Here is a 24,476-nt window from a genome sequence, read left to right on the forward strand (position 1 = left end):
TTGCTGACTTCGTTTTTCTCACCTGTGAAGTATTGGGGTCGAAACAGTGAAAAAATTGACTTTTCGAAAAAAAAACTTGAAAAACTTTTGAAATCAAAAAGTGGTCTGAAATGGAATTCAAAAAATTCAACCTTAAATTTGTAAGATCTAGGCCAAAATTCTACGCAAAATATGTAAGATTGGTGTTGAAAGCGTTGAATTTATGTAAGATCTACGCTAAGTACAACGCCAAAAATGTAAGATCTACGCTAAAATTCAACTCTAAATAAGTAAGATCTACGCCAAAATTCAACGCAAAATTTTGTAAGATTGGCGTTGAATGCGTTGAAATCATGTAAGATCTACGCTAAATTCAACGCTAAACATGTAAGATCTACGCTAAAATTCAACGCTAAATATGTAAGATCTACGCCAAAATTCAACGCAAAATATGTAAGATTGGCGTTGAATGCGTTGAATATATGTAAGATCTACGCTAAATTCAACGCTAAATATGTAAGATCTACGCTAAAGTTCAACGCTAAATATGTAAGATCTACGCCAAAATTCAACGCAAAATATGTAAGATCTACGCTGAAATTCAACGCTAAGTATGTAAGATCTACGCCAAAATTCAACGCAAAATTATGTAAGATTGGCGTTGAATGCGTTGAATTTATGTAAGATCTACGCTAAATTCAACGCTAAATATGTAAGATCTACGCTAAAATTCAACGCTAAATATGTAAGATCTACGCCAAAATTCAACGCAAAATTATGTAAGATTGGCGTTGAATGCGTTGAATTTATGTAAGATCTACGCTAAATTCAACGCTGAATATGTAAGATCTACGCTAAAATTCAACGCTAAATATGTAAGATCTACGCCAAAATTCAACGCAAAATTATGTAAGATTGGCGTTGAATGCGTTGAATTTATGTAAGATCTACGCTAAATTCAACGCTAAATATGTAAGATCTACGCTAAAATTCAACGCTAAATATGTAAGATCTACGCCAAAATTCAACGCAAAATTATTTAAGATTGGCGTTGAATGCGTTGAATTTATGTAAGATCTACGCTCAAGCGTAGATCTTACATAAATTCAACGCATTCAACGCCAATCTTACATAATTTTGCGTTTTTTAGCGTTGACACCTCGGCCCGGGTGAAAAGAGGAATTGATAAGCTTGTCGCTCCATAAGTAAGTCGGGTAGTATTGCGTGCACAGTTGCCGCACAGCCTTTCCTGCATTTTTTGAAAGTAATGATGGTCTTAGTTTTACTAACACAGTTCTCCTGCAAAAGTGGTTGTTTGAAGTCAACGCCTGGTCGTAATTGTTGACTTGAGTATGCTCAAGGAACAAGCCAGCAAACGTGCACCTTACATCATAATTCCACTACCCGCTTAATGCGACCAAAGGAACGAAGCTGGCCATTCGAACCAATAATTACCGAGTAGATAAAAATTCAGCTGCTCCCCTAAACATGTTTTTCTAATTTAATCCTTTTTGGTGACAAGATTTTATCCTTGAACCCGTATTGGACAGGAAGCTTGGCTTCTTCAAGCTCATGATGATCAGTAAAGGTGTGGTCTAGGTTACAGTATCCGGAATTTTTGATAGACGTCTGAGAACGTACGCTGTACTATTAAAACGCTTTTGATAAAAAATAAACTTATCAACCGGGAAACCATTGAAATTCGCAGGAGTGGCCTGTTATAGGACAGATGTGGTCAGGTATACGTTGTCTTTGATAGAGTCTTCCCGGTTGAAGCCAAGAATTATATTAACCAATGCGTCTTTCTTCGGCAGAAACGAAGAAATCACATTCATCGAGAAATTTGGAACATTGACCGCGATAATGTTTCGGAGAATTGAGCACGTAGGAAGGCCACAGCACTGAAATGCGTAACTGAAATTGCTTGATTGTTTTCGAGATATAGTGATGACGTCGAGATTAGGTAGTTCGGCACGCCATGAAAGTAATTTTTGAACTGTGTCTTTTGCTATGCGCCAGCTCTTCATCACAATGCTCTCCGATAAGACGCCAGATGTTTTTTAGGAGCAAGTTTGCACCATTGCTGAAAATTGCAACAAAACTGAGACCGTGACAAAACAGTTGAAACGAGGCCTTAGTACGAAGAGTTGCATTTACTACTTGGTTACTCAAATACAGTATCCTCTTCAATACTAATGAATATTTTGTTTCATCCCAGTTAAACCCAAGCACGAGCGATGAGATTTTTTTTGATGAAGCAATAATTTTGGAACGAAAAGTGACAAAGTGTACCCATAATTTTTATCAGCCAGATTTGGTACTTTTAGAAACCTCTTAAGCTGGACGCAAACAGGAAGTGGATGTAACAAGGACTTCAAAATTTTGAGGCCTTTCTGTAAGACTAGATCGAATCACGATTTTTAATCGATTTCGCAGAGAAGACCTTTGCGGCATCAATGCCCGCCACTTTTTTGCCTTGCGTAGTGAGCGATTATGGCGCGAACAGAGATCCAATAAGGTTACCTATGGGTCTTCCCGTCAAAAAAAGGCGTAAATACGGCTAGTCAGATAGTAATTCTCTTACTTGACGAAACAGTCTCTCGGTATCCAATGACACAGCAAACGGACATTTTCGGACTCGAAGAAATATATAGATCTGTTTCTGAAGCATGTTATAGCTTGTAAGCACTGAATTGTTCAGTGAAGCTCCATGAGCCAATGCATTTGGTTTTATCATCAGGCCGACTCTGGGAATTTGTACTTTTGCCTGACACAGACTGCTCAAACCTCATCACCCAGGAAATTTTGCCTTTGTACGAAGCATAGAATCAACGGTGTAGGTACGAGTAGATAAGCAAGTGAAAAGGAATCTCCAACGCTTTTCAAGAGTGCGGCTTGCAGAAACGTACAATGGTTCAAAGGAGGACGCTCCACTAATGGTGAAAAGAGGAAAAGATAAACTGGTCGCACCTTAGGTCATTCGGACAGTTTTGGTTGCAAAGTTCCCGCGCGGCATATCCTGTTTCTTGGAAAGTAAAGATGATCATAAATTTCACTACCGCATAGTGTTCCTGCAAAACAGATTGTTTAAAGTCAACGCCCGGTCCTAATAATTGACTTGAGCATGCTCACGGAAAAGTGCTGCAGACTTGTACCTTTCACCAAAGATAATTGGGCGAATAGCTGTTAAAACAGACTCACAATAACCGCTTAATGCCACCAGATGAACAAAGCTGACCAGTCGAACCAATAATTACCGGGTAGGTAAAAATTCGGCTGCTCGGTAGATAAAAATCCCGTTGAAGTCAAGATTGATATTTATGATTGCGTCTTTGTTCGGCAAAAACGGAGAAATTACAGTGATCGGGAAATTTGTAACATTGACTGCGATAATGTTTTGGAGAATTGAGCACGTAGGAAGGCCACAGCACTGAAATGCGTAACTGAAACTGATTGAATGTTTTCGAGTTACGGTGATGGCGTCGAGATTAGGTAGTACGACACGCCATGCCAGGAACTTTTGAACTGTGTCTTGCGCTATGAGCCGCCGCTGCAAATTGCGACAAAAATGAGACTGCGACAAAAACAGTTTACACGAGGCGTTAGTATGAAGCATTGCCTAAAATGATTGACTATGCAAAACTAGTACCCCTCTTCAATACTAAGGAATTTTTTGTGTGATCCCAAGTAAAACCAAGCACGTGCGATGAGTTCCCTAATGGTGAAGCAGAAAGTTTGGAACAAAAAAATTTCTGTAGGTGGACCCATGAATTTGATTTTCCAGATTTGGTGCATTTACAAAATTATTAAGCTTGACCCAACGAGAGGAATTAGATGTAATAATACTTTTAAACTTTTGAGGCCCTCTTGTGAGACTAGATCTAATCAAGGTATTCAATCGAATGAGGGCACTTGCGGCATCAATGGCCGCCACTGTTTTTTCCCATGCTTTGTAGTGCGTAGCGAGCAAATGTGGCGCAAACCAAGATACACTTAGGCTACCTAATGGTCTTCCCGCCAAAACAAAGCGTAAATGCGGCCAGTCAGGTAGTAATACTCCTACTTGACGAAACAGTCTCTCGATGCCCAATGACGTGGCAAACGGACATTTTCGGAATCGAAGAAATAAATAGAATATTTTCTGAAACATGTAACAATTTTTAAGCACTGAATTGTTCTGTGAAGCTCCAAGAGCCCAAGTAGTTGGTTTTGCCGTCAGAACGACTCAAAGATTTTGTTATTCTACCTGTCACAAACAGCTCAAAACTCATCACCCAAGAAATTGTGCGTAGATACGAAGCACGGAATCAACGTGATGGGTAATTTTAGATAAACGAGTGAAAAAGAATCTCCAACGCTTTTCAGGAGTGACCATGCTCACGGAAAAGTGTTGCAGACTTGTACATTACACCAAAGATCATTGCGCGCATAGCTTTTAAACAAACTCCCACTAACCGCTTGATGTGACCAGAGGAACAAACCAGGCCATTAGAACCAATAATTACCGGGTAGTTAAAAATACTACTACTCCGCTAAACGTATTTTTGCCAAGTTAACATTTTTTGTTGTCAAAATGTTATCCTTGAACCAAGTATTGGAGATGACGCTCGGTTTCCTGGAGCTCAAAAGGATTGGTAAAGGTGTGGCCTAGGATATCGTATCCGGCATTTTTGTTAGTAGTCTGAGAACGTACGCTGCAAACACTTCCGATAAAAAATAAAGTTATCAACCGGGACACCATTGGACAGGACAGGAGTGGCCTGTTACTGAACAGATTTGGTCAGAGATACGTTATCCTCGGTGGAGTCTTCGCAGTTGAGTCGAAGAAAGATATAGATTAGTTTCTGAAGCATGTAAAAACTTGTAAGCACTGAGTTGTTCTGTGAAGCTCCATGAAATTTTGCCGGTCAACTGCGCAATCTTGGAGCGCTAACGAACTTTTTCTGCTTCACAACCCGGCCGTTAGGTTGGATCCACTCTTTCTTAAACCTGCTCCCAACCTTGTGAGAATCTCCAAACTGCACTACATGCCTATTATTTATGTCTTTTTTTCTGGAGTCCGCGTATCTCATTTTGAATTCATCGTCTTGACAAGTTTTTTTTTTCACAACGACTTGAATTGAACAATGCAGAAGAAGTGGTTTTTATGGAGCTGGTGTTTTCAGCATCAGAGAAATTTGCAACGTCATGTCTCAGGCGATGGTGTGGAGTGGCATTCAAGGATTTCGTGAGCCGTCGTTTTCCTTGAAGACCACGTGTCGACCTGCTTGCCGGCCTCAAACAACTGAATTTCGAATCATAAGTTTACATGACATGCTCAATCATTGTCATGTTTTATGTTTTCCCTCACGCAATTTGAGTTTAAGCCTGATCTCGACGGTAGCGAACCACTTGAACTCCAACAAATGTGCGGCATAATGGCAGAGATTGAACACTTTCCATCACTAGCGAAGTACGCCATCGGAAAGATGGCTTGGTACACATCCTGTCTGAGTATCATCTGTTTGTTTTCCTAGCAAAAGTGAACAGGACCGATGACAGCTAAGTGTGGGTATGTCACCTGCATTCAGAACATCTCAGCCGATAATTAGATTTTTCATCACCAACGACTTTTTGGTAAAAGGATGGAGCGTTCTTTTGGTTTCGCTGCCAATTGGAAAACCATTGTGTAAACTACGTCTTCAGTGTTTAAACCTTGACCGATAATTTTTGTGTTGATCCCGGCAAACGGATCCCATGCAAAACTACAGGTCACTCAAGAGTTGCGGACTGCGATATCATTCATGACTAAAGAAGCCTTGATATCTAAGTGTTCATCAACCCTGATTCTGTCACCTGGAGTAATTTTTAATGTCAATAACAGATAACAAGCTGGTGATTCTATTCGAAGTTTGTTGTTTTCTAACTTGTATCGGCTGATTTTCTTTGTCATTTGACCGATAAATGGTATTTGTTTTCATAGAAGAAAAAACCCTCTGCACAGTGCCGCAATGTGTTCTGAGAAATAGAGCCGCCTTCTTATCTACATCTAATTGGCTAGGGTCACTGGCGGAAAAAATGGTAACGGCCGAACAGGAGATGCAAAGAAAGGGTTTTCGTCAACTTTCATTGCCCACTGTCTGGGATTCTTGGCTTTTCAACAAAAATTATTTGTCGTTTAAATTGAAGAAATTTGCATTTCCGATAACTTATATTGCGTATGTGACGTAAAAATTTTGGAGCCAGTTTGTATCTTGGTTTTTGCAGTATCCTAGTTTTTGAGATTGATGACGTGTGCTTCATACAATCGTTCGTCTTATCCTTTTCTTCAAAGCAGTTGTTGAAATCGAGGAGAATAGGTTTTACCGAGTGCTTACTAATCGTGAAGAGTGACCAAGGAATCTTGATTTTCCGGGTAACTACTGTACTGCTTGATTCGACATTGAAGTCTTTTTCAAATTGGAGTCTTACGAAAGTGACGTGAATACTACGACAAGGTTCGAGAACATTGTCGAATAACTAATGATATTGTCACTATTATTCAACTGAAGTGGTGAAATGTTCCATGGTTTTTCCAAGCGAGCACAAACAACCGCCTGTGCGTAATCGGTCTAAGTGAGCACCTGTGCACGCCTGTGCAAGCCAATTTTTTTTACTAACGTGCTTAGCGCGTCTTTCTACAGCACTCCGAAATAGGCCATTTTGATCTTCACTCTAGCAGTGACTAGAACTTTAAAGTACGTTAATTGTACGCCATCCGTTGGTGACTTGTAGCCAATTTTACTCTAAAATTGTGCTTGTGACACTGTTGTGGATCTCCGTGATTCTGTGAAAGTTTCTACTCAGACATGTGGTTATTATTCTTGCGCGTAAATGCTTCCGCTAGCTACTTCCACGGAGATGAGTTTTGTGGTAATAGAGGAGGTCAAAATATCTGTAAGGGTGTGGTCTAGTTAACCGTATCCGGCATTTCTAGTCAAAATCTGAGAACGTACGCTGCAAACACTTCTAATAAAAATTAAAGTTATTAACCGGGACACACAGGAGTGGCCTGTTATTGGACAGACGTGGTCAGAGATACATTATCTTCGATAGAGCCTTCGCAGTTGAAGCCAAGATTGATGTTAATGATTGTGTCTTTGTTCGGCGGAAGTTTAGATTATTGTCCCCGATGAAATTTAGGAGAATTGTGCTTTTATGAAAACCACAGCACTGAATACATCCTTCGAACTTTGCCAAAAATGTGTAGTTGAATCTGCTTGAATGTTTTCGAGTTACGGCGATGGCGTTGAAATTAGTTAGTTGAGCACGCCGAGCAAAGAGCTTTTGAACTGTGTCTTGTGCTGTGCGCGTGTTGTTCATAACAATGGTCTCCTGTAAAAAGGCAGATTTTTTTAAGCGCAAGATTTCACCATCGCTGAAAATTGCAACAAAACTGAGTCTGCGACAAAAACAGTTGAAACGAGACTTTAGTACGAAGAGTTGCATTAACTGCCTGTACACGCAAAGCTAGTACCCCTCTTCAATACTAATAAATTTTTTTTGTTATCCCAAGTAAAACCAAGCACGTGCGATGAGTTCTTTTTTTGATGAAGCAGTAATTTTTCAACGAAAAGTGACAAAGTTGACCCATGAATTTGATCAGCCAGATTTGGTTCTTTTATAAAATTTTTAAGCTGGATCAAATGAGAAGAAGTAGATGTAACAAAACCTTTAAACTTTGAGGCCTTTTGGTGGAACTAGATCGAATCAAGATATTCTATCGAATTCTCAGGCATTGTATTTGCGGCATAAGTGCCCGCCATATTCTATAGCCATGCGTTGTAGTGCGTAATGAGCGATTATGGCGCGAACAGAGATACACTAGGGTTACCTATGGGTCTTCCCGCCAAAATTAGACGTAAATAAGGCTAGTCAGACTTGACGAACCAGTCTCTCGATATCCAATGACGCGGCGAACGGACATTTTCGGAATCGAAGAAATATATAGATTAGTTTCTCAAGCATGTAAAAATTTGTAAGCACTGAGTTGTTCTGTGAAGCTCCATGAAACTTTGCCGGTCAATTGCGCAATCTCGGAAACCTAACGAAATTGTTCTGCTTCACAACCAAGTCGTGAGGTAGGATCCACTTTTTTTCAGACCTGCTCCCAACCTTGTGAGGTTCTCCAAACTGCACTACACGCCCAATATTTTCCCATTCTGGTGTCCGCGTATCTCATTTTGAATTCATCGTCCTGACAACTTTTTATCCCGACGATTTATATTTAACAATGTAGAAGAAGTGGTTTTTAAGGAGCTGGTGTTTTCAGCAGCACCGAAATTTGCAACATCATATGTCAGACAATGGTGTAGAGTGGCATTCAAGAACTTCGTGAGCCGTAGCATTCCCTGCAGATCACGTGTCGACCTGCTTGCCGGCCTGAAACTACTGAATGTCGTATCATGTTGCTGAATCATTGTCATGTTCTATATTGGCCTTGAGGCAATTTGCGATTAAGCCTAATCTCGACTGTAACGAACAACTTAAACAACTCCAGCAAATGAGCGGTTTAATGGCAGATAACGAACACTTTCCATCACTAGCGAAGTACGCCATCGGGCAGATGTCTTGGTACACATCCTGAGTATCATCTGTTTGTTTTGCTAGCAAAAGTGAACAAGACCGATGACAGCTAAGGGTGGGTATGTCTCCTGCAGTCAGAACATCTCAGCCGATAATTAGATTTTTCATCACCAACGGCTTTTTGGTAAAAGGATGGAGCGTTCTTTTGGTTTCGCTGCCAATTGGAAAACCATTGTGTAAATTACATTTTCCGTGTTTAAACCCCTGACCGATAATTTTTATGTTGAACCGTGCAAACGGAGTCCATGTTAGACTACGTGTCATTCAATAGTTACGGAATGCGATATCATATATAACTAAAGAAGCCTTGATATCTAAATCCGTTGTGTTCATCAACCTTGGTTCCGTCACCTGGAGTAATCCTTAAGATCAGTAACAGAAAACAAGCTGGTGATTCCATTCGAAGTTTGTTTTATTCTAAATTGTTTCAGTTGATTTTCTTTGTCAGTTGACCGGTTGTTGGTATTTGTTTTCATAGAAGAAAAAACCCTCTGCATCGTGCCGCAATGTGTTCTGAGAACTAGAGTCGCCTTCTTATCTACATCTAGTTGTTTGAGGGCACTGGCTGAACGAATGTTAATCCCCAATTTTGAGATGCAAAGGTTTCTTGTCAACTTTCATTGGTCAACTTTCATTGCCCGCTGTCTGGGATTCTTGGCTTTTCAACAAAAGTTGTTTGTCGTTGAAAATGACGATATTTGCTTTTCCGATAACTTATATTGCGTATTTGACGTAAAAATTTTGGAGTCAGTTTGTATCTTTGTTTTTGCAGTCTCCTAGAGTTGGAGATTGTAGACGTTTGCTTCATACAATCGTGCGTCTCATCCTTTTCTTTAAAACTTTTGTTCAATTCGAGGAGAATAGATTTTACCGAGTGCTTACTAATCGTGAAGAGTGACCAAGGTACCTTGATTTTCATGGTAACTTCTGTACTGCTTGTTTCTACATTGAAGTCCTTTTCAAATTGGAGTCTTACGATAGTGACTTGAAAACTCCGACAAGGTTCGAGATCGTTGTCGAATAACTAATGATATTGTCACTATTATTCAACTTAAGTGGTAAAAAGTTCCATGGTTTGTCCAAGTGAGCACCTACGACCGCCTGTGCGTAATTTTTCAAAGTGAGCATCTATACACGCCTGTGCACGCCGTTTCTTTTCTAACGTCCTTAGTGCGTCTTTCTACAGCACTTCAAAATAGGCTAATTTGATCTTCGCTTTAGCTGTGACGAGAAATTTAAAGTACGTTAATTTTACGTCGTCCGTCGGTGACTGGTAGCCAATTTTACTCTAAGTTGACAAAGGGCTTGTGACTGTAGTGGATCTCCGTGATTCTGTGAACGTTTATACTCAGACATGTGGTTATTCTTCTTGCGCGTAAATGCTTCCGCCAGCTACCTCCACGGAGATAGACTGTCTGGTAATGGAGGAGCAGTTGTGGTTGCCGACAGGCCACTCCTACTCAAGGAAACTTGTTCTACATAATCGTACGTTGGCCGCAGCTGTACAGTTATGCAAGAAAAATTTGGCTGCTGTAAATAAATTTTCTTGAGGTGCAGTCATTGGTGACTCACAGTTAATCAAGTATGGTGAGGTGCAAAGGATTTGAGGCAAATACAATAAGTTTTTGATGAGCATCAGTTGGTATTTATTCACAATAGTTTACATTGCTTTCATGGCCCACCTTGGCTTGCAACGAATGTTTGTATTAAATTGGTCAAAATGACAATTTAATGCGCGTTCTAAATGTCAAGAACTTGGAGAAAAGTACGCGGCTTGTTGATAATTGGTATGGGGTTTGCGGTGGCAACAGAGCATTTGTTGAGGGCACTTGACGGTAATGGATTGTAATGGATTGGGTGGTAGAATTTTAGTTGCCTGAGGTCCAGTTGAGGCCAATTGGATTGTGGGGGGACTGGTTCTAAAAAGAGAGAACGGCAGCATCGCTTGAAAATTGGATGCGGACGTTTTGCGGTGAAAAATGACTTTTTTTTACTACTATTCACCGGAATTCGTACGTTATTTTTTCGACAGAAACTTGACCCGATATGGTTTTGACTATGAATTAACTGCATGCAAATTCGAAAACGACTTGTTAAATTTCACCTAAGCACTCGACAGGGCAGAAGAAGAGATCAGCACCCTCTAATTGTTTCGGATATTCGATGGTTGTCACTTGATTGTCCACATCTGTTCGAATGTTTCTCCACTTCTCTGTTCCCATAGTTGGTAACTTCACTGCAAACGATTTCTTTTCGTTTCACCATCATTTCACTATATTACTATTACACCATTATTATAAAGCCTTGCAGTTCACTACTGCTGTTTATTAAACAATAGTGCCAAAATCTCACCCTGATTTTGCCAATCGAATCCAGAATCAAATTAGTATTTAAAAGTTATAATCACCCCAGTTGAGAGGTCGACTTTGAGAAAAGACTTATAAAGTCGACATGGGGGGTAATTTCCCTACCTTAAATACAAGGTCGACTTCCTTAGTGATCTTCGACCTAAAGTCTTTTCATAAGTCGGCCAACGGTCTTTTCATATCCAATTTTGGTCCACCAATAGTCTGTTCATATCTGATATCGTCGACTTAAACTTTTCATAAGTCGACCAATGGTCTTTTCACATCCAGTACGGTCGACCTTAAGTCTGCTCATAGGTCTCTTTTAACAAATGCTCGGTGCATTTTTAGGGGATCATGGGTACTTTAAACTGAGTGTTGAGTACCCCGTATGTACAAAGATAGCATCAAATGCACTAGAAACATGTCAATGATATAAAATAGAAGGACAATATGTTGGCTCGAAAAAAAATTTGGAACAAAAAATGTTTTTTGTCTTTGGCCATAATTTTTTGCAAACTGAAATAAAACAATTAACACCTGAAACTACATTGAATGCAAAAACGTATTTGTCAAAACTCAAAGTCGACTATTGCCATATCGGTTGACCTAAAGTCGACCATGACCATATCGGTCGACCTGAAGCCGACCATGACCATTAGGGTTGACCTTAAGTCGACCAAGACCATAAGGGCAGACATAAAGTCGACCAAGACTATTAACGTCAACATAAAATCTTTTCATACTCAACATCGGTCGACCACTGTCTTTCTCTATCCGATATTGGTCGACCACGGTCTTTTCATAATTTGACGTCTCAACTGGGGCACACGTAGTTCCAAGCCTTATACTTATTCCTGATTACCCCTGTCAAATGATTCAATTGATTCGGTGCTTCAATAGGTCAATTATCTTGTATGATTGTCATGGTTACCTGATTGGGCACGTTGCACGATGCCATTATACCCAACCTGCCTTTTTACCCAATGCGATTACATCCGATGATTTGTTATGATATTCATTGTGTTGAAGTACCCTACTCCAACCTAGCAGTCGCAATTGCATTTACTTTTTAACTTACTGAAGCCCATGTAAGCCCAAATGATGTTTTCTAATGTTCTGTAGTGATAGTTTCCTATCGCGTCCCGCGGGTTGCGGAGACATAGCTATGGCCATTAATCTGCTAGAACACGTTTACTATGGTTATCGCTAATTTACAGTATTGAACGAAAATATGAAAGTTGATTTAAGGGTACAAAGACCTTGGGTATAATGGCGAGTTGATTACAATGGAGAGTTGGGTAAAATTGATAAAAATGGAAATGGCTAAATTGCCAAGAGACCGCCTTTCATCTATCAAGTATTGTTACCTGACTTTCAATAACATTAAAAAAGCTGGTGAACAAGTTTTGCGCTTGTAAAATCCAAGGGCGTCATCAGTGAGCATCAATAGAAATGCTTCTTTTTGAATTACGAAATCAGTACTGATCGCAGCCTTTTACAAATCTTAGGAATTGGCGACACTTGTCAAACCTTAGTGAGTCCAAAACATCTTGAGCAAACTTCAGTCAACTTGTGATTAAGACTTGGAATGAAACTTAGCAACTTAAACTTTAAAAAATCATGAACATCCCCAAACAATGTTGTTTAGGCTGTCACTTGTTTAGGCTGTGATTTTTGTGTATAACTGTAGAGATGAGCAAGTTGTCTGCAAAAAAGCCCAAAAGCAAACTAAGTGTTCCAAGTACACACGCGGAAGTTCGAGTCGCATGTAAATCTAACCTTGTTGGCGGGAGTTAAGCTGAGCATATTATTTTTCATGCAGTAAGTTTTACTCAAAAATCAAGACTGGGCCGTTTAAATTGGGACTGGAACAGAGTACTGGCCATCCAGAAAAACAGAATGTATCTACTGATTCAGCGCTGATTTACTCTGCCTCCAACCTCCGGGTACCTATCACGTTTATCAATAATGGCAAGAAAACTCAAATTTGCGTTAGATTGCAACTCATTGTCCAAACATTTTCAGAGGAAAATATTTATTATTAACTATAACAAAAGTCAGCCTAGCAATATATATCTTGTCCCTTAAGGGGTTTTTGGTTCTTGGTTGTTTTTATCGAAGAGTAATGAACTGAGAAAGTGAATGGGACGTGTGGAATAGAGGTCGTTTGCTTTACCTGTATTGACGATCTCTAGATGATTTAGGAGTTTTGTCGTTTTCGGATTGCGTGACACTGCTTGTGGAATATGACTTGATTTAAAAATTAGATTCGGATTTGACATCTTGAAATAAAAAGAGAAAACACTTCTTTTAAAATTAAGAACTCATTACCAGCAAGTTCACAGAACAATTCCTTGAAAATAATTTAATGATCCTACTAGATAGAAGCAAGTCAGCTAAATATTTCGACAAGTCTCTCAAAAATGGAAGAAGTGAGACCAAAATTATATTAAAGAAATGAAATTAAATGAAAAAATTATCAACAAGCTAAAACAAAAAAAATGAGAAATAATTTTACGAATTTGAAGACAACTGCTATTTTGAGATGTCGCATCTCTTTTGCTAGAGCGCTGCTGCTTTTAGGTTGGTCTAGTCTTATGTAATTGGGCCATTTGCGGATGCAGCTAATTTTCAATAAAAAAAATGCTGTTTTTCGAGTGCGTGGTTATGATGCAGAAGGTCTCAATTCTGCTGAATTTTAGGTTATTTCTCAGTGCTTTGTGGCAAAAATTGAATAGTGGAGTGGTGGTAATATCAACTGAATTTGTGAAATTATACTGAATTGCGTCATTTTAATTTTACTATATTTATCAGGCAAGCAAAAGCTAGAAGCTTGACATGAGACATGGTGACAACATCATAGAACAATAAAAGAGACATACAATTGCTCCCAGACGTCTAGAGAGTGGTGAGTTCTGTCAGTAGCTAGCTACGGTTTAGAAAGACTAGATTATTTTTAATTGAGGTGGCGTGGGGTTCGAGTGGTGGGGGATGTCAAACGGGAGGAGTCAACCGCGCTGGGTTGCGATTGGAACAATGTGCAGTGTTTGGGGTGAAGTGGGGGTCAGATGTGGGGCAGGAATGGAATGGTTGAATGGATTGGCGGCCTAAACTCTAAGAAGAGCCCTTTACATGAAAAATGTCTGTTTTCAAAACCGTTTAGGTGAAAAGAAATTACTGACTTCCGGGAAATTCTTGTGTTTTTCGTTTCCGTTTTCCGAGTAGAAAAAGACAAGAAGTTCTTGAGGAGAAAAGTCAGGCCATGAAAACCAACAAAATCTTTTTGCTAAATAAAAAAGGTTCTTTTAATCTCCTTAGGAGAATATAAAGAAGAACAAATACGGCAAAACTAAAACTCACTAATAACTGATGAAAGCACATTATGCGAAACATTTGAACCAATAATTTTCAACAATGCAATGAAAAATCTAATTAATTCTCATCAAAATTAGTCTAATTAATCATTATTTTTGAAATAAAACCATATAGTTTTATTACCAAGTAGCTATGACTTGTCTTTTAGGTGACGAAAAACGGCAAATACGGGAAAAAACTTAATTTTCCAAAATTTTTGAAAGCAAAAAGGATTGAAACCACAAAAACTCTCAGATGCCCATTGAGGGATACACACAATTGATTTTTTACACCATAAGTACACATGTTTAAGCATTATTAGTTTTCGTGGTTGGTAACATAATTCAAATTGCCACACCAAAAAATAATCTCCCTCAAAACCGGAAAATTTCCTTTAACAACAATATATCATTCTACTTTTGAGACTGTTTGAAAAAAATCAGTTCCCTTACACTGCTGGTTTTTTTGCTCTCTTACTACTTCGAGTTTTTATTTTTCGTTAAATTCAAAATATTGAAGAGAACTTAAAAAAGACACAGCGTTCCAATACATTACAACTCCTTTAGATAGTATGAAATAATTATAGCTACAAAACCATTCAAATTTTTTGACTGCAAAAAACAGATCAACAAAACTGCGACCAAACTATTTTGTTTTTAAAAACGAAGATTGCTCAAGTAATAGCCACTGAGAGGCTGACTATGGCTATTTAGAACTTGGCTTCTGAATAGCTTATTAAGTACGTTAGCGAGGAATGGATTCAAATCTTGATATTTTCTTCAAGAATTGTGCAAGAATAATGCAATATATTAACCCTGGCCTAAAAAGTAAAATACTTTTCAGTGCCCTAAAAGATTGTTAACTCAGTAAAAACAAACTGTAGTTCGGGAATTCAATTCAATCTATCAAACGTATTCAACTGTAAGCAACGCATAAGTATTAGTAATGTAGAAAGCAACAAGTGAAACTTAGACGGAAAGATTTTTTCGATGCTCATTTAACATTTTTTTTTCGAATGTCATTGACATCAAATCAGTTCGTATTCAGTCAACAATTGTCTATAAAACCTAAAAATATTAAGCCGAAAACCACCTTAATCGATACATATCGTGGTTATATTTACTTAAAATTAGGTTAAACGAAGTTTTTTGGAACTTTCTACGTATATTATAGGACGTATTTGCATCTTATTTGGAGCAATTCATATGCACATTTGAATACTCATTTCTGATTGGCTAATAACTTCATTTACTACGTAACATTTTCCGGCCCGGAAGAAGTTGTTGCGAAAACTGGTACAAGTTTTACAAGCAGACGGACGAGTGAACCGGTCGACGTACGTAAGACGGCGGAGCGCGCGATGCTATCGGAGCCTTAACGGAGTTCCGCAATCAGAGCGGTTGGGTAGTAACCCTTAGGGTTGGTTTCCTCAACTATCGAAACCAGGTCACCGGTCTTAAGTTGTTGCTTGGCAGGTGTCTGCCACTTAGAGCGGCGGCTCAGGGTCTGTACGTTCTCTCTGATCCAACAAAACCAGATTGCATTAGCGAACGACTGCGCACTGGCGTAACGTTTACGATAGTAAAACTCAATATAGCCGACAACAGACGGGATACCGGTAGAGTATTCTCCCAAAAAGAAATTGGTTGGGCGCTATAGCGTTCAAATCCCATGGATCAGCGCTTACGGATGTTAACGGACGCGAATTGAGAGCGATCTCCATGAGACAAATGATAGTATGCAGTACCTCATCCGTGAGGCGACGCGTTCCAACAATAGTATACAACACGCGCTTGAAACTGCGTACCAAACTCTCCCAGATACCACCCTGATGTGGTGCGCTGGGTGGATTGAACCTCCACTTTATACCTTTGAGAGTGAGCTCAGCTGCAATGTTGACAATGTTCCACTTTTCTCGGAGTTCTTTCTCCGCTCCAATAAAGTTAGTGCCAATGTCCGACCAAATCAGGGCAGGTGTACCACTACGTGACACAAACTGCTCGACTCCCATAACACAAGAACTGGTGTCCATGGATGTAACTATCTCGACATGGACAACGCGAGTCGTGAGACAGGTGAAGAGGAAGCCCCACCTTTTCTCAGTAGTGCGGCCTACAGTAACATAGAACGGCCCAAAGTAGTCAACGCCAGTGTTTGTGAAGTGAGGAAACATGCAGACATGATTTGTTGCATAGTTACAGCTTGGAATTCTCGACATCTCAGGCAGTGTGCTTTGATGGAACGCAAAGATTATCTTAGTTTCAGTACTGTATAGTGTTCCTGCACAATTGATCTTAGGTATTGAACGCCTTGATGATAATGCTTTACGTGAGTGTGTTCAAGGAACAGTATTTCAAACGGACGAAGTGCATCTAAGATGATTGGTACTTAACGTTAAACCCAACTTCCATTAACCGCTTGATGCGGCCCGAGGAACGGATTAGCCCGTTTGGACTAATAAACGGTTAATGTGGAGCAAATCGGCTACTCCGTTTAACAGATTTTTTTTCAAGAAGATCTTTTATTTCGGTTTCAAAAGACTCTCCCTGCACCAAGTACTATAGATGACGCTCGGCTTCGTCAAGCTCAGTAGTGTCAGTAATGCTACCATCGAGGTTACGGTAGCCGGCATGTTTCGGCAAAAGCCGGAGAACGTATGGGGCAATGCGCAAGTACTTTTGATAAGAACTAAACTTATCAAACGGAAAGAATGAAGGAACGGGAGTTGTCTGTTTATTGACAGATGTAGCCAGAGAAACAGTATCTTCAATAGTGACAGCTTGGTTGACGCCAAGCTTGATGTTATTAAGGACGTTTTTGTTCGGTACAAAAGGGAAACTTGAATTAGAAAAAAGGGGACCGTTGACCCAACTGCTTAGTTGCAAAACTTCAGCGGACATTCCACGCGTGCGAGCGTCAGCTGGATTATCCTTAGTTGCGACTTGGTTCCATTGGTCAACGCTGGTATACTCCAAAAATTCGCAAACGCTGTTTGCAACAAAGACTGGTTGCTTTTCATTAGAGTTTATCCACTGACGAACGGTCGTGCTGTCTGTCCACATGAATACTTGGTTAACAGTTACAGTAAGTGCTTGTGTAATTTCCCTTTTCAGTCGAGCGGCAAGTAGAACTGCTTATAATTCGAGTTTTGGGACAGTCATTACTTTCTTGGGCGCCATGCGCGCTTTCCCCAAAACAAACGCAAGCTCTGTTTTTTCTTCGCCCGTAGGATTCTTTTCTGGGGCTCGCAAGACTTCGACTGCAATGAAAATATCTTGGGAACTGTCACCGAACATATGCAACTCTATATTATCAGAGGGTCCACTAAAGGAACTTCGAGAAATTTTGATGTTTTCAGGCTTTGGTAAGTCCGTGCTCCAAACCAAAAATCTTTGGACCATTTCCTGTGGGAGCTCGTCATCCCATTGTTGTCTTGTGGCACGCCAGATGTCTTTTAAGAGCAATCGCGCACCGACGGTAAACGGTGCAACAAGGCCAATGGGGTCAAAAGGCTTTCGAGACAAGAGTTAGGACAAAGCGTTGCGTGACGGACTTGTTGATAGCACAACTTTTACCCCTACTCACAACTAAAGTGTCATTAGTGTGGTCCCACTTTAGCCCAAGCACGTGCAATGAATCCTCTTGGCGTGAAACAATAACCTTGGGCTCAGTAGATCGAGGAGAACAATCAATTCGTTCGGCCGGATTTGGTACATTGCTTACAAACTTTGTAAGCTTGAACCCACCGAGATGGCGAAGATAAACCAATTTCTTCGATCTATTGATGGCTCCATCAGGAGACTCGACCGAGTCAAGGTAGTCGTTCAAGTAAAAGTTTTTGAAAACGGCTTTTGCAGCTTCAGGGTAAAATTTGCGTTGTCTCTAGCAGTGCGTTGTAATGCATAGTTGGCGCATATAGGCGAGTCTTTAGACCCGAAAATATGGCGCGTAAATTGATACACTGCAACGTTAGTTGTGGGGTCCTTCCGCCGCAGAAAGCGAAGTGATTGTTGATCTGATGGTATTACGCCAGTCTATAGAAACATTCGGTCGATGTCGGCAGAGACGGCATATGGGTGTTGTGGGAAGCGAAGAAGTACGTAAATAAGGTTTTGAAGCAGATCAGAGTCAGTGAGCAGGGACTTATTCAGCGAGGCACCATGGAATTTGCTGCTCCATAGAGCACCCTACGTACCTTGCCCAGTTTATTCGGGTTTAAAACCGGCTGGTGTGGTAGGTACCACTCTTTAACAGACCAGTTCTCAACTTTGTGAGCATTTGGATAACCTCAATTACATACCCCATATTTAGATCTTCCTTAATGGTTTTAGTATACTTCTCTCTAAGGTCTTCATCCTTGGCCAATCGTTTTTCCAGAGATTTTAAATTCACAAGGGAGGAGAAGTAATTATTTGGGAGCTTGGTGTTGTCTGCTGCCCACGGCATTCCGACAACATATCTCAGGCCATTGTGTATGGTGGTACTCTAAAGGACTTCGTGAGCCCTTGCATCTGCTGCAAATCGTGGGTCGACCTGCTTGCTTGCCCCAAATGATTCAATGTCGTACCAGGACTTTATTTGGCTTGCTAACTCATTGTCAAATTCGATATTTACTTTAAAGCACGTTGAGGTTAAACACGAACTCGATGGTAACGGACCGCTTAAGACCCAACCTATGTGTGAGCGTAGGGCAACGGGTGAACGCTTCTCATCAGCAGAGAAATATTCTAACGGGCGGATGGCATGATAGACATCTTGTCCGAGTATCATCTCAATGTCTTTGTAGGAATATGTTACGGGATCAAGAACTGCTAAGTGTGGGTAAGTCACTTGCAAGGCCTGTACATTAATTATATCCGAGCCGACGTTCAGACTCCCTTTAACGAAAGGGTTGATGGTAAAGGGTTCTAAATCCTGATGTTCTCCTGGTTTCACAGTAACTTCAACAACCCTAGTATCAACTGCTTCGGTATTAATACCCTTGACGGTTAGGGTTTAGGGCTTTACCGTACAAACCGAATCTATCTGCGAGACTACGGGCCGCCCAAGAGTTACTGCAGGCGGTATCACAGAAAACTAAAGCCTTGGTATCTAAACCGGATGAATTGACGAACTGCAATTGCGTTACCTGAATAAGCCCCTTAACATCAGTATCAGATGACATTGTTGTGATCTTATTAGGCTGGAGTTGACTAGAGGTTGCTTTTTTTTACCTATGTTGCCAGAAGACTAGACAGTACTGGGGTTTGTTGACTGTTTTGCTGGGAAAACCCCTACCTGTTCCATGCAATAGTGTGTTATGCGAACTATTACACCCCTCTGCTTGGCAATTTCTTGATTGAGGGCACTGGCGTAACGTGTGCTTGTCCCTTAAGCACGAAAAGCAAAGTTTGTTATCCGCCACCAACTTGGCTCTCTGGGTTGGAGTCTTTCCCTTGAAAACTCGACACTCCCATAGCCGATGGTCGCCTTTGCATATAATGCACCGAGAGTAAGTTTTTGTGGAAGAAGATGGCATTTGCTTCTTTGTTTCCTTTTGATGTGAATTTGACGCAAACAATTTTGAGGCTGTTTTGGTCTTGGTTACTCAAGTGCTGTCTTCTTCAGTTTTTGTCTTGGTTGCCCTTTGTTTCATAAGATCATGGCCCACAGCCTTTTCTTTATACCAATCGTTAAAATCAAGGAAGGTAGGCTTAACCCAGTGCTTTTTAACCGTAAAGAGCGACCATAACTCTTTCATGTTTGGTGGTAACTTTTGTACCGTTTGGTTAAGTAGGGAAGCGCTCTTGAAGTCAGCATCGTATGATAGTGACTTGAAAACAAACCCCAACGAGGCTGGATATGGCTGCAGAATAGTTAATGATGTTATCACTATTGTGCATTTTAAGAGGTGGAAAATTGCTTAGTTTATCCAAGTGTGTACTTAAGACTGCCTGGCGCTGACAAAATTTACGTTCTAAAGTCCTTAGTGCATCCTCGAACATTAATCCACAGTAAGCAAACTCAGCGATTTCAATGTTTGCTTTACCGGTGACGAGTGCTTTAAGGTACGTCAATTTAACGTCATCAGTGAGCGACTGCGAGTCAATCGCGCTTTCGAATTGACCATACCACTTATGCCACTGTAATGGGTTGCCATTGAACTGTTTCCATTCGGCAAGGGGTCATTTTCCTGCTGGTTATTGTATCAGCTAATTCTCTAATCAATGACGCATTGTCCGGAATTGAAGAGGCAGGTGCAGACACCTGCGGACCACTCCAAATTAACGGAGTGGGCCCAACATAAGGGTTTGTTGGCTGAAAAACCGTAGTGTCTAGACCAGGAACAACAATACAACTAGTTGCGATCGGGTTTTCTTGTTGTGCGCCGGATGGTGATTGCATATCAATCAAAAGGGGTGAATTCTGATGTATTCGTAGTGGAGCGTTAGTGCTTGAGGGTGCGATGTGTGCCTGTATATTTGGAGGCACACTATTGACAGTGGTAGTGTCTTGGTTGACTATTGACGCTCTGTGCTTTGGAAAACGCCAATGACCCATATTCGGCACAAAGTGTTGGCCAAGAGGGATATTGGGCATATTTGGGGACAGGAGTAGCAACGGGAGGTACGACTTTGTGGAATCGGTTATTTTTATTCTGAAAAGTGTTGTTGACGAGAGGTTGATTAATCAATGGGTGAGTGGGATTGGAGCAGCGAGGTTAAGTGCGAAAAATGGGTTCGGAATGGGAAGGTCATTAGGATGAGCGGGTTCTGAGTTGTGCTGTTGAGTGTTTTGACTTGGTGGGGCTCTTGGGTGCAAGGGAACACTTTTTGTGGGGGTTGGAATATTTTTTGTTGGAAAAGGAGGAAGAGTGGCGTTTGAGGCTCGGGGAACATATTTAATCTGTTGTTGGGAGCATATACGCTGGGCCGGATTGTTTCCAGGCAAATTGATGTTTCAGGTCCCCTGCATTGTGAAATTTGAAGTTTTGCGTGTGGGAAAAAAATTGGACGAATTATTTTGACTGATTTGTGGTCAAACGGGCTGTTGAATGGATGGTGAACAAGCCCCTGGGGCGTGTACAGAAGACGGGTGATTATCTGCGGTTCCTGGGTTAATTACGCTCGGAAGCGCCATGCCTTGTTGGCCTGTTTGATCCAATTGCACCGTTAGGTGCGCCTGGGACAACGCCTGTGTGTTAGCGGCAGCCAAAAATTCTTCAGGTGAGGTATAACAAGGATCAAGTTGCTCTAAGGTCTCATTGCTTAAAATGTAATTGCCTCGACAGGTTTTTGGAATAGAATGCCTTGAAATGTCAGTGTTCTGATCTTCAACTGTTTTGCATTTGTTGTGGCTAGGGCATTCTGGAGGGTCAATCGTAACCTCTGGTTCACTAGTTTTCTCCTCAATGTTAAACTTTAAAGCAAGTGAGGTGTTGATCAAGTCCTGGACAGGTTTTTCAACTGTCATAGAGCTCCTGACACTCGCAGTTGTTTCAGAGTGGCTACCTTTGGAAACAGCGTCCAGCAATTCAAACTCTTGCAGAGTTCCCTCTGCCAACCGTTTCCTTATGTTTTCCTCCAGTTCATCTAATTCCATTTGCTTTTTCTGTTTAGAGAGGCGAAAGGCTGTCTCTTTTTGTTTTTCAATTTCTTTGTGCTTCATTTTACCTATTAGGTAACCATGTTTACGCTGACTAGATGTTTTTTAACGAGGCCATCAGTGAGGGAACTCTAGAACAAATGGAAACACTCGGTTTCTGAAACTCGCTCATTTTTTCATCAGCAGAGTTGATATAGTTTTGTGCTGAAGTGAGTATCTTGTCGTTTTTAGTGGTCATTGCCTACAGGTAAGACTCTAATGAAAGAACAAGTGCACTTGGATCCTCCGTTTTTCCAGCAAATGCAATCAGGTCCTCATTTTTGTCTACAACAGTCATAAACGCTTCGTTGCACTTTGTTACTAGGCGTTCAACTTTCACTTGCCTACTTTGACTATTTATACAATGAGAGATTTCATGTATAGCATGCAATTCAGCCTCACGCTTTGAACTGGCAGCGTACAACTTTTTGACTTTTTGATAATGACTATTAGACATCACGATGTTATTGTTTCCAAAACCAGCAAAACTACCACTGCACACGGTTATCTATTATATGCACACTCCAAACAAACCAAATCAACGCAAAAAACCCCAACGCAAAAGGCACCAAAACACAGCACAATGTAGACAGTCTGTAAAAGAAACTGCCCAAGGAGCAGAAAAGGTCGTCGAGCACACAGTGCCCGACAAAAACAGAAGTGGAGCGCTTAACGCTATGCGCTCAACGCGGAGGGAGACAACGGACACACGGGAGGTCGAGCGAGCAATGCGCGACCTAACAGAAACGGGACAGACGAGAAGTCGAGCGAGCAGTGCGCGACGCAACGGGACAAAGGGAAGTCGAGCGAAAAACGCGCAACGCAAAAAAAACGGGACAGTCAAGAAAAGTCAAGAAACAATCCAGCCGTAACGCGAGAATAAACTTAAGTCTCACCCTAGAAAGCTATAAGACCTAAACAAAGAACCAGCCTACTAGCATACTCCACATACTACAGCAAAAACAACAACATACTTCATCAAATATGACACACTACATCGAAATCCGGAAAAGTAGCTGAAGAAAACGAAAAAACGAAGTTTTGGGAGAGCGACGTTATTGGAAAAATGGAACACAGAGAATGGAAAAGTTGAAGGAGGAAAAAGGACGCGGGCGAAACGGTACATAAACGAGCGACGAGAAAAATTATGGGAACTCATAAATTTTTTTAGGCCGGAGTTTGTGAAAATTTTCACAAATTTTTCTGTGTATTGGGTTTCACAATTTACGAACCTTCTTGTTGAGAGAAATTGTCTTGGACAATTTGTCAAAATTTTATGCTTTTGTCCAATTTTTCCATATTTTTGGTCATTTTTTTGCAATTTCGTGAATAAGGAACGGTAATCCACTAAATTGGACGGTTTTATGCTCGAAAATACGGTTTATCAATTTTCGGTAATAATTTTGATTTTTTTTAATTGCCTCAAGATTGACCAAAAATACTCAAAATTGAACCATTCAGCATTATTTTCTCTCAATTTTCTCTCGCATTAGAGAGTAGGCTTTTACCTAAATGATCCAAAATACCCCAAAAACCAATTTTCTGCTTCGACAAAGTTTTGCTAAGCGAATACATTCTATTCATCTCAATACTGTTTTCATGGCCCAAATCTGTCTCTTGTTTCTTATTTGGGTGTTTTGTTTTTGATTTTTGTGCTTGTAAACATTTATTTTTGCGTTTTGCAAATCAGATTGCTTTGAATATTGATTCTCGACATTGAACATAACATAGCCGGCAGATTGCCGGAATAGCTGCGAAGGAATAGACCTGCGTGCCATATAATAGAGATAGAAACAAACACAGATCTAAATTGAAAAAAAATCGACGCCGCTCAAAAAAAACTAGGTAAAAAACATTCAGCGATAAATTAATAAAGCTTGTTAAAATTCATTCCGCAGAAACCTCTTATTAGGGACCTTTACTGCACAAATGAGTTCCTTTGACCTGAAACAAATTCAAATTATACTTTAGTTTTAAAGCTCAAATGTCATTTTATGGAGTGAGGTAAGTCACGTATGATCAAACTTTAATCACGCAAATAACCTAAAAACTTTTGCTAAAGCGAGTGAGGAATGACGTCACGCGCTCAAAATCCGTTAGTGAGAGGAAGAAGTCATTCAGAAAATTTGATTTTTTCAGCTTTGCTGTGTGAACAAATGTAAAACGAAAAGAGCGTCAGACGACGAAACAAAAAAAACCAAGAGCACCGCAATATAGCTTCGCTCAGCTTACAGCTTCGCAGCTATAATAAAGTTTGATTGTGGAGTCGAATGGTCCTTCACTTAGTCTGATAGGTTACTGATAGCTACTAACATTGTTGGCAATTATGGACAGCTTTTTGAAGATCGCAAAATGGTCTTTTTTAAAATCGGCACGAGAAAATACGGAGGAAAGTAATGAATCTGTGGCCAAAATTTCATACAATACATTCCCGCCCCTTATTATCTGAACAGTCAGTTTTAGCCATGTAAACACAAAATGAAAAGTCAAGAGGAGCACGCCAAAAATTAGTTACCGACAGCGAGGATTATAGATGATATACGGCATTTTAATTTCTGCTGAATTTTT

The 24,476-nt window shown here is 40.4% G+C and overlaps 1 protein-coding gene across 4 annotated transcripts in view; it reads right to left on the bottom strand.

The window, feature by feature from the left end:
- Positions 1–1,949: 1,949 nt before the first annotated feature.
- Positions 1,950–24,476, bottom strand: part of LOC142337184 (uncharacterized) — a 203,365-nt gene continuing 180,838 nt past the window's right edge. For all 4 annotated transcript variants that reach the window (XM_075386306.1, XM_075386303.1, XM_075386304.1 and 1 more), the window contains exons 7-8: positions 10,688–10,819; positions 1,950–2,062 (exon numbers count right to left, since the gene is read on the bottom strand). In XM_075386306.1, the coding sequence (XP_075242421.1) occupies positions 2,040–2,062; positions 10,688–10,819 (155 nt within the window). In that variant the 3' untranslated portion in view covers positions 1,950–2,039. The remainder of the gene's footprint in view (positions 2,063–10,687; positions 10,820–24,476) is intronic.

Source organism: Convolutriloba macropyga, chromosome 3, assembly GCF_964194025.1.
Source record: "Convolutriloba macropyga chromosome 3, txConMacr16.3, whole genome shotgun sequence".
Lineage (NCBI taxonomy): Eukaryota > Metazoa > Xenacoelomorpha > Acoela > Convolutidae > Convolutriloba > Convolutriloba macropyga.